Genomic DNA, 11,508 nt, shown 5'->3' on the forward strand with positions numbered 1-11,508 from the left:
CCCAGTGAGAGACTTGTCTTGCCCCTCTCTTAGGAACACTGAGGCAAAGAACTCATTGAGGAGTTTAGCCTTGTCCCCCCGTCCGTCACCAATTGCTTCTGCCTATTTAGTAGGGGGTCCTATTCCTCCCTGGGCCTTCCTTTTACTCCCTATATATCTGAAAAACAATTTCTTGTTATCCTTTACTTGGGATGCCATCCTCAGCTCCATGGTAGCTTTGGCCCATCTAACTGCCTCCCTACAAGTGCGAGCAGAGGAGGTATATTCATCTTTGGTGATCTCTCCCTGTTTCCACTTTTTATGTGCTCCCCTTTTGGCCCGTAGGCTGCCCTGGATTTCTCTGGTCAGCCAAGGAAGCCTCCTGGCCCCTTTCCCTCTTTTTCCTCGCATCGGGATTGTCTTCCTTTGTGCCCGAAGGATCAATTCCTTAAGGCACAGCCACCCTTCTTGGGCTCCCATCACTTCAAAACTCCTACTCTGCAGTGCGTCCTTGACTAATCGCCTGAGTTCATTGAAATCAGCTTTCCTAAAATCTAGCACTTTCACCCGACTAGTTACCTTACCCACTCGACGTCTTATGAAGAATTCTATTATTAGGTGATCACTATCCCCCAGATGGCTACCGATCTGTAGGTCCCCTACCATGTCATCCCCCGTTGCCAATACCAGATCTAGTAAGGCATTCCCTCTAGTGGGACTGTGTACCTCCTGTGTCAGGTGGAGTTCCTGTACACAGGTTAGAAAAATCCTCAGTGTCTGCAATGGGGTGTTCTGATGATAGGAAAGTTTTCTTGTCCACACTGTGGAGAAAATTTGACATGTGGATTTACTTCTTTTGCCAGGGTTGTCTTCCGTCGACTAAAATTGTGCTCTTGGGAAAGCACGCCTTTTCCTTTAAAAACCGCAAGTGATAATATAGCTGACTGCTTCCACAGTAGTTGAAGATGCTTCTCCTTCTTGCTGGTATCTTAGAAAGGTTCTGTGACTGATACGGCATCCATTTCATATGCACAAGATTTTGATTGCTGGGTAAGATGACATCTAAGAATAAGGAGAGTGATTTAATAAAGCTGTAGTGAACAGTGGTTTATAGATATCATGGGAACAGGCTTGATAGAAGTTGGACGTGTGGGTGTGTGTGTGATCTAGATTTTTTTTTTTCCTTTTATGAGAAATATAGCAAAAGGGTAGAGGTTTGTGACTTGTGTAAAGATTCAGGGATCTTGATCCACCCATCCTACAAGCAGGAGATAATCTTTCTGAACTGCTGAGTAAAGTTTGTAGAGCTGTTATGGCAAGGCTAGTCTCTTTATTCCATTGGAGTGTGAAAGATGGGAATATAGGAAGTATGCTTTTACACGGGAAGGTCCAACAGGGAAAAAGTATGTCCTGACAGGTTAAGGGCAGGCAAACTAGTATGGAGTTCAGATTATTTTGTTGTCAAATCCTCACTTCCTTTGTGTTTGGTTTCATGTAATGAATTTGACTTGAAGGCAGTGATCAGACTTCATGTGGAATGAGGGTTCAGGGAGAAAGAAGAACAACAGCAGTCTGCTCACATGAGTAAGACTTTATTTTTCTGTCCTTAAATGTCCTTCAAACAAGTGAATTTGTATTGTATAAATATGTTTGTTAACAAATACCAAGCTGCATAGAGTTGACAGGTGAGCATACAACTGGTACAATATTGACATTGCTTTACATTTTTCTAGTCTTTAGTTGCTGAATAACATAACAGCACCTTCTGTTACAGGGCAAGGAGCACAATTGCAACAGGCAGTTTTCATCTTGTAAACTGTTACCAGATGTTTGTGCAAATGGGCTTTACAATTCAGGAAAGTGTTGTCTGGGGGGAAAGCACCTGACTTAAAGATCCATCCTTAGTGAAGTGTTTTGAGGTTTCCTCTTGTCAAGTGCCATATAAGAGCTATCAGGACTTGTAGTAGAGACCAACAAGATTTTTTTTCAAAAAAAAATTCTTTAATTGCAAGCTTTTGGGCACAAACACCCTTCATTAGGCATTGGGGAAAAGATTGTTAAAGTTCTCCTGGGTAGAAATGAAAGTTCATATTTCACAGGATTTCACATATAAGATGTGTGAAATCCTGTGAAATCCTATGAAATAGGATTTCACATAAGAGCTAGGCACTCTTATTACTAGGTCCTTAGTAGTGTTAGTGTGTTGCACTCTTCCTCCTGGCCTAGCCTAGCCTTTGCCACACAGTGAAAATCATAATTGTAGATAACAAAGGTTGGGCACATGAAGTAAGTTTTTGCCTGGAAAAAACAAGTCAAGAGTCACTAAGATGCTTTAATTTTTTGATAAACTGAGATGTTTTTCCCTATCTTCAAATGCTATACGAGATGCAAGGATGTAGCCAAAGGCATCCCTATTCACAGGAAGGCATTTAGAATAGGAAATGGCTGATGGACAATGGCAAAACAAATCAAGGGAAAGTTGCACAATATGCTTGGGATGTGTATTTGTCTTCTCTTTGTCCAGAGGCCATTTTGGCGAACTATAGAAAGTGCATCCTTAAGGTGAAGTGGTAGAGCAATGGGGTGCTGTAACAAGAAAAATATTAAGGGGTAAGAGCTGATGCTTGCTTTTTGGACAAAGAGGCCTACCTAATACCTAAATTCTAAAGTATAGCTGCTCACTATTTCCAACAAGTAATAGTTATTGCTTGCCTTGCAAGTTATTGGGGTTTTTTTTTTTCCAATTGTGGGACAACTGGTGCATGTTGAGTACTTTGCTGTAAATGGCAGAGACAAGGGATCTGTATTTTTTGACCCAGGGTAGCTAGGTGAAATGAACCGTATATGCAGATACAGGTTTGGAACCTGTATCTGAACATGGTTTGGAACCATGTTCCATGAGGGAACCTGGTTCCCTCATGGAACATGGTCTGCTTTTCTTCCACTACGCTTAGTTTTGGTGACCATTTATAATTGTTGATCGCTGGCAGTCTGGTATTTTACTAGTAGTGCTTTACTTAAAGTATTTAAGCTTGGTTCACATTTCAGTTGTGTTCCTTCTGAAGGACACTGGCAACTGAAAATCTGTAAAACAAACAAAATTTCAAATTGATTTACAACCTCTTTTGGAGTTCTGTCTAACTGTTTTGTGTTTTTTACAAGCAGATGTGTTTGATTTCTTCCTTGTGTTAATTCAGTACGATTTGCTGTCAAACTGGGGAAACTGACTAAGTTCTGATCTTTCAGTTAAGCAGATCACAGCACTTCTGGGAAGCCCTGGTACAGCCTGTGAGGCTCTGTGCACAGAAGTCCAGTTGTCTGCCTCGATCCAGTTACAGGACTGAGATCTAGCTTAATATACAAGCAAAAGTAAATTAATAGTTTGCACACATTCTTTTGAATGCTTGAGTCAACCAAAATGGAAAACTTGTGTTATAATATTCATTAGTTATAAAGTGAAGAACGAACTGTAACAATACTAGGTAGCAGATCAGTACATATATCTAAAAAAAAGTCCCCTTCCTGTAAGTTTGCCCTAAATGGTACTTGTATGTGTATGCACACTTAAGTGTTACATTTAACAATTTTCTGCATGACTTTTTAGCTATTCTTTAAACCACCTGCATTCCAGTGAACACCTAATTATCCTAATCTTTTATCTTAGACTTGAAGGATTCAGATACCTTTGGATATTGGGTAATTTTGCATAATTTGGAGTCATTCAGATTTTTTCTTTCTGGAGTTCACTTTCACCCTCCATAAAAATAATTCCGGGGAATTTAATACTCAATAATGGGGAATTAGTCCCAGAATTTTGTGGGGTTTTTTCCAGTCAGCATAATGACTGGAGCCTTCCTTAACCTTCCTAGTTATCTTTTTAACGTTTGTGACAGCAGCCCCAACAGCTGGCCAGGTGGCATTCTGTCCTCTTTCAGCAGTTTTGTTCTCTGTTACTTTTCATGACGATATCACTTGATTCAGGATACTGTTTCTGTTTAATGCTTGAAAAGAGTGGAAGCAAATCAGTGTCATTAGTTCATCTTCTAGTGTGTCCTCTTTTCATTTTCTTGGATAAAGTATATCATTGTTTATCAGTAGTCACAGTCAAACTTCCACATGTCTCCTATTTTTGCAGTAGGTGCTAGTGTCCTGACACGTGGTGATGCAGTAAGGTTCTGCTCCTGTGCAGTTGAAATAAATCTTTTCTACAGGTTTCTTTATCTTGAGGCAGTATGCCAACATAAGCTATTGCTTACTGTGCTGCATGGGCAGCATGTCAGAAAAGTTTAAGAATAAAAGCCCTTTGGAGTTTTATAAAAGCCAAGTTTCATCTAGCCCCTGCATGCCCACATCTCTGCCCAGGAACTGGCTTGACTGCTTGGGCTGTATGTTGGGTAAAGGATTTGCTCCTAAATGTTACATCTATCAGTGTTTATTATTTCAGATTATGCTGTGTACAAGACTTGCTGTGGAGCTCAGAAGCACCCAAAATAGTTAAGATAAACTTAAAAAAAAAATTGAAGCTATTTGAATAACACATCGAGCTTGTACAAATTAAACTGTGGAAAATGTACTAATTGGGGGCGGGGGGTGTGTGTGTGTGTATTTACACTCTACCTTCTGGGTTTGTGTCAAGCATGCACCTTTAGTGGGTTGTTTTGTGTGCTACTTAATTTGTACTATAAAACATAAAAGATGTGCCCCTGGCATCATCCCAGACAAGCTAAGGAAATATGGGCTGAATGAATGGACTGTAAGATGGATAGAAAACTGGCTGGAGCACCACACTCAGAGGGTAGTAATCAATGGCTTGATGTCTAGTTGGCAGCCGGTATCAAGTGGAGTGCCCCAGGCGTTGGTCCTGGTGATGGTTTTGTTCAATGTCTTCATCAACAACCTGGAAGCTGGCATAGAGTGCACCCTCAACAAGTTTGCAGATAACACCAAGCTGCGGGGAATAGTGATACTTCCCTGTGGGTAGGGCTAGGATTCAGAGAGACCTAGACAAATTGGAGGACTGGGCCAAAAGGAATCTCATGAGATTCAAGAAGGACAAGTTCAAAGTCCTGCACTTAGGACGGAATAATCCCAGTACAAGCTGGGAGCTGAATGGCTGGGCAGCAGCTCTGCAGAAAAGGACCTGGGGGTTACAGTGGACTGTGAGCCAGCAGTGTGCTCTTGTTGCCAAGAAGGCTAATGGAATACTGGGCTGCATTGGTGTGTTGCCAATAGTTTAAGCACTGGTGAGGCCACATCTGGAGCACTGTGTTCAGTTTTGGGCCCCCCACTACAGAAAAGATGTGGACAAATTGGAGAGAGTCCAGCGGAGGGCAACAAAAATGGTGAGGGGCCTGGGGGGACATGACTTATGAGGAAAGACTAAGGGAACTGGGTTTATTTAATGTAGAGAAGAGGAGACTGAGAGAGTACTTAATAGCAGCCTTCAACTACCTGAAGTGGGGTTTGAAGGAGAATGAAGTTAGGCTGCTGTGGTGGCAGATGACAGAACAAGGAGCAATGGTCTTAAGTTGCAGCAAGGGAAGTTTTGGTTGGATATTAGGAACAATTTTCTCACTAGGAGGGTGGTAAAACAGTGGAACAGGTTATCCAGAGAGGTGGTGGAAGCTCCATCCTTGGAGGTTTTCAAAACCTGGCTGGACAAAGCTTTGGCTGGGGTGAGCTAGTTGGGGATGGTCCTGCTTTGGGCAGGGGGTTAGACTAGATGACCCCCTCGAGGTCCCTTCCACCCGACTTTCTATGATTCTATGATCATTAAGATTTCTCCTGTAGCACTGATCTCGCCACTTCCTGACTTTGGCCTATTTTGATCTGAAATTAACTGCTAAGAAATGTCAGCCTATTGCCCCTGACCTATGGGCTGGACCAGTTACTTGTTCATTGGTGGGAATGATATAAAACAGTGGAAGGCAACCTTTTTTAGGTTGCAGGCTAGAATGACCCAGCTCGGGTCAGAGGTGGATGCTAGGATCTGTCTGCCAGCACCACTTTTCCTTTCAGCAGCCCCTTTCCTTGTGCTACTGCCACTTCTCCCTGTGGCAACATGGGGTCAGCTCCTGCCCCCAAAGTGCCCCTGCTCCCTAACATTGCTAAAGTCCCACATTCACAGACCAGGTCAAATGTCTGCATTGGCTGGATCTGGCCCATGGGCCATAGGTTGCCAGCCACTGGTCTTAGGCTTATAATAGCCTTTTTCAGGGTAAGTAGTTTAGCAGCCTTTTTGTTTTGTGAGGGTAATTTACTTTAAATCAAAAGGAAAAAAATATTCAAGTATACATCTTAAGTGGTAGCGAGTAATAAACTACAGCATGTAGTGGAGGCACTTGGTTTTTTAAAATAAGGAGAAATTGAGTGGGGGGAGGGGACAGACAAATAGCAGCTGAATTATTGGTCTGATAAGATTCAATGCGATTTGCAGTGTGCTGCACTACACACCTATGTGCAATTAAAGCTGCATGAATTCCAGTAATTTGGAAGTGGATTCTCTGCTCTCTGAAAGGCAGAAACTAAATGAAGGACTGGAGTTTGCACTTGAGTTCCAAAACATAAAACCAGACAGGGATGAAGGAGTCCAGCCAGCTGGACTTGTCTGCAAATCTGGTCACGTGTGATTACTTGTTAGTGCTATTAAGGATGTAGCTTATGATCAAAGGGCAACATGAGTGCAAACAAGCTGCAAATCTAAGGTATACTCATGAATAGGCTTGTGATAAGGATAGAATTAAGACATAAACAAGGCTTAATGATCTGATAGCTAGCATGTTGTGTGGAATGTGTGTTCCAAGACTTTCCAGAGGAGCATGGGAAGTGGACTTTATTCACTTGTGTTTGGAATAGCCACTGAAGCAGCAACTAGAGCAGTGGCTCCCACCCTTTTTTTTGCTGTGACCCTAAATCTGGGTCATGACCCCCACCTCTGCCACCAACTCGCTTATGCCAGCAGAGCCTGGCCCAGGCCAGGATCACAGGGGGCAGCGGTGGTGAGAGCTGCGTGGACCTTGCGCTGGGAGAGCCCTGCGATCCATGTGCTGGGAGAACCCTGATTTGGGTCGCACCCCAAGATTGGGAGCCACTAAACTAGAGGAACAGGAGCAGTCACAGGCTTGCATAATTACCATTATCTTATTTTTACCAAACTCCTGAAGCAACACTGGAGTCCTTCTCAAAACGAACCTATAGGGTCGGTGGATTTAGAAGGCCCAGTTTGTTATAGACAAGAGGCATTGATTTTTTTTTTTTTTTTTTTTTTATTCTTGTGGGTGATATTTCTTATTGAACCAACTGCATAGTACGGGTAGACTTAGACTTAGTACTTAGATAAGCTTTTGGGCAGCATAGTATCCTTCCTCAGGCCTCAAGTCTAGCCCAACCATGCAGTTGGTCCAATAAAAGATAGCACTTATGAAAATTCTTGCCTTTTCCATATTTCCTGGACCATTATGGCTATAACATCACTTCAACACAGCCAGTTTGTTATATGACTTTGTTTGAATTTTTGATGGTCATGTCCCTTACTACAGATGAACAGATCCTGTAAGCTGGTCATTGTTAGTTCTTGCCATAGGGTTCTGTTTGTCACTGTACCTACTTTTTAAATCATAGGACATTATTTCATAATCCAAACATATTTTGAACATGACTCTGGTGGACTTGAAATTAAGATTTTCCACTCTTGCTTCCATAGTGGGTGTGCTAGTATAAAATGGCTGCCAGCACCCTGATTTCTGTATTGAGGCACTTCTCAGAGCAGGGATAGGTGGTGGTGATAACACTGGTTGTTGTTGATTTCTGCCTATATTAGAGGGCTTAGCAGTGGTAGCAACAGCAAAGTCTATAACACAAGGCCAAAAAGGATATTTTTTTAATCAGTGCTGCCAGAAACCATTACCTTGTTTTCTACATGTTAGTTCCTGCTGCAGCGAAGCATCATTATTTATTGCAGTTATATATATGAATGGGAACCCAAATTTTAGGATGTTATGAAATTCTGATCTGTGATAGAAGACTTGATGAAATCTTTGTATTAATTATTACTTAGAATCTGGCTTTCTCTTCAGGACAGCAGGTTTTGCATTATAAATTTCCTACTTGATTCAGGGATGAGGGATGTGGGATACGAGGGCTAAATTAGCCAATTATGCAAAAATCAGGGTCACTATACAGCTCAGCTTTTTTGAATGGTGAAAAAAGCCTATCAAAACAGGTGTTTTGTGTTGAGTTTTCATGGAGATGATTCGAACACATTTGCTGATGCTCATGGCTTCCCAGTGGAGCAGCAGAGAATTTAAGACTCGCTGCTACTGATGAGAGCCCTGCAAGAGAAACCAATGCAATTCTTTGACAGTTTAATTACTTTCTGTTGGTCTTTTAGACTGGTAATGAGAGCAGGGTGGTTGGTTACCTGAGAGGAGGCCTAATACAAGGAAGCTGCAGTAGTGAGAGAAAAGGGTTTCTCCTCCCTGCATGATTCAAGTCATGAGGGAGAGGGTAATGTTAACACTTGTTGCAAAGAGGGGAATCAGTTCTGAGAGAACCTGCATTCCTCTGCATCACTTGGAACAGCTTTTGGTTTTGGCTTTTGTTATGCTTAGAGTTACTGATTTAAGATTTGTGTATATGACTAGTCAAAAAAATACTCTGTCAGTTAACTGACTGAATAATAGTCAGTTATTTTAAACATTATTAGAACAGTGAAGAGAGATGCTTTTAATTTTCAGTCAGTTGGATACTTAAGTTAATTACAAAAAACTAAGCTAGTTAACTGTTGTTGTAAAACAATGAAATTAAATGTTAAAGAATTGTAATGAATGTTTATAACTACCAATGTTAGGTAAGTGTAAATTCCAATGATATTTAAAACTGGACAGCTCTTCTTTCCTTACCTTTTATCCCCAGACCCCAGGGTCAGCACAAACAGTTACAAAATTTAAAAAAAAATGGAAATAAAACATACATACATACATAGGAATGATAAAAGACAAAAGTCAGTCTTCAAAATGCAGTTATGCTTAGTAGACACCAGGCCAACGTTTCGAGCATTTCGCTGTTTGCATTTGGAGATGTCTGCGGTCACAGCAGATGGCCAACAGAAGAAGCTTTTTCTGTGCTGCTCATTTTGGTTCTTCCTTGCACAGAGTAGATTCTGCAGCCCCATGTGCCCTTGCTAACAGGTGATACTGATGCAATAAGAAAGGTCAGTGACTACCTACACAAGGGCATTCTTGTCTTCATGGAATAATTGGCCATTTTCACTGAAGTCTAATAGGTGGTCAGTTGACATTATTTGACTGGTTTATCAACCCTATAGGCTAGGGACAGACATTACACACAAACCACTTTAAATGATCAGAAACTGGCTTAAACCTGTAACAGAACAGATGTTCAGAAAACCAGTTTGAAAATGGCTGAAACTGGTTTGAGATAAACCTGGTTGAATGTAGTGTATCAGACTTAACTGATTTGGGTCAAACAGGTTTATGCAATGTCTGTCCCAGACCCCTTGCTGGTTTAGGATAAACCAGATTTCCCCAGCATCCTAGCATGCTCTCTGGGCTAGGCGGAGCTCTCTGCTCCACAGCAGGGCTGGCCCCTCCCCTCTGTTTCCTGGCTGCAGCTCCAGCAGAGACTGCTGGCTGCTTCCCCCCTCCCCACTCCCTGCTAAGCAGGAATTCCCCCCTCCCTTCTGCCTTGCGGAGAGGTGGCTGTGTATTAGTTAGCAGACCACATGCTGGCTACGGTCTATGCTGAGTCAACAGGTAGAATCAACAGGCAGAATCAACCGGTAGCTGGTAATGTCCTGCTATTGTTTGCCTAATGAGGTGATAAACACTGAGTTAAGGGTGATAAACACTGTTATCACTTCCCTGCTGGGCTAGTCAGATCATCCTGCTGGGGGCCTGGCCATGCTACCCACCCCCACAGCTCAGTACTATGGAAGAAAAGGCTGCTCTGGTGCCCCCTGGCTTCTAGCCTCCATGTCTTGGATGTCTGTTCAGCTTCAAAGTGATTCAGCCTAGCCAGGTTAGACTAGCCTGCAAAGACTGAATCAATTCAGGCTCAGGTTTTCTGAATGTCTGTCCCTAGCCACAGTGACCACAGCATAGAACTTTTGCATTTGTTCCACTAGAACAGCGGTTTTAAACTGATCAGAGCCCTATCTGCACCCTTAAATTAATGAGTCTGATCCTATTCCCATTTACCAGTATTAGGCCTGTAATGTCATACAATTTTACAAGTGTTGTTTTGTGGCATGTTGCCAGGTTATTCAGAGAATGTGAAGCAGAGTAGCTACACTCTAGCTTAGAACAAAGTCCAAGTGTAATCTTATGAAATCCTGTGCCGTTAGATCTCTCATTCAGGTGTTTATATAGTTGGGGATAAGCTGTGTATAGCAAATGTTAACATCACATCCATTGTGAGACAGTGACTAAAATTTCCAGGGTACAATTAAAGGAAGTGTAGGTTTCATGATCAGTCTGAGACTTCTCTTTCTATAGCATCCTCCCTCTTCATGTAGAAAGGACTTTCTCATTCACAGAATGTTTCTGTAAGCATGTGTCCATTTTAAATATTCTTAACATATCACTGTGGTATAGCAAGTGTTGATGCCTTAAGGGCATTCCCAAATGCATTGTATCTTTATAAAATAGCCTGGATGAAAATTGACCAGAATGAGCTAAGCAGATATTTCATTGCAAAGAATGCAGAAGGCTGGATTAGGAAGCTATATCCTCAATCAGACCATTCAGTCATGCCAAACTACATTAAAATACAATTAAATTTTTAGTTTCATTAAAATCAAAGCAAATTACAGTGGTTTTTTTCTTCCACAGGTGCCAGCTAAAAATTCTCCGATCTAAGAGCTAGCTGGGAGAAGATGGCACTGCTCTAATTCCTTCTACACTGGGTTTATTTCATAGCACTTTAGAGGAACAAACCATTTTTCCCGACTTGGTTACTGCTTAGTCTGTACATAAAATGCCATGGAAATTTTAGCATGGTATTTTACCCTGAGCAGAAATGGTCATTAGACTCAGTTTCAGGGCCAATGAGAGAGATAACTCTAGGTCAGTGATGCTGTGGCCTACTGTACTATTGATTTATAAATCTCAGAAGTACAAAAGCCACCACCTCTTCCTGCAGCTGAAGTACACAAGAGAAAGCTCTTGTAGTAGCAGGTATGCGATCACTGGGTGAAGAAAATCTTGCAATGATGATTTCAAATCAGGGTGTCTTTGCTGCAGTTCTTTCTGCCTCCAATGGTAATTGTGTCTACTTTGAGAGAGAAGACTTTGAAAGAAAATCAAGTTGCTATAGCGACTAACTGTTCTGATATACTTGAAGGCTGGAACAGAAGACTGAGTAATAAATGTGTAGGTGTCTGTTCTTCACAGTAGCTTTACAAAGAGTGGATTTCCTCAGACTGGGAAATTACTTGCTGATATAAGTGATTTTAGACTCTAGGTCAGAGTCTAAAAATAAGCTACGTGGCTAGTTCTTCCCCCTCCCCTC

At 41.8% G+C, this 11,508-nt stretch overlaps 1 protein-coding gene across 6 annotated transcripts in view; it reads left to right on the forward strand.

Moving 5' to 3' along the window:
• Positions 1-11,508, forward strand: part of WWC1 (WW and C2 domain containing 1) — a 110,810-nt gene that overhangs the window by 2,616 nt on the left and 96,686 nt on the right. For 5 of the 6 annotated variants that reach the window (XM_025205663.1, XM_025205667.1, XM_025205679.1 and 2 more), the window contains exons 1-2: positions 1,013-1,029; positions 1,494-1,563. The exons of the other annotated variant lie outside the window; for it this stretch is intronic. In XM_025205663.1, the coding sequence (XP_025061448.1) occupies positions 1,517-1,563 (47 nt within the window). In that variant the 5' untranslated portion in view covers positions 1,013-1,029; positions 1,494-1,516. Of the gene's footprint in view, positions 1-1,012; positions 1,030-1,493; positions 1,564-11,508 lie in introns of those variants that run through there. 6 annotated transcript variants of the gene reach the window in all.

The sequence above is a fragment of the Alligator sinensis genome, unplaced genomic scaffold (assembly GCF_000455745.1).
Source record: "Alligator sinensis unplaced genomic scaffold, ASM45574v1 scaffold7_1, whole genome shotgun sequence".
Classification (NCBI taxonomy): domain Eukaryota; kingdom Metazoa; phylum Chordata; order Crocodylia; family Alligatoridae; genus Alligator; species Alligator sinensis.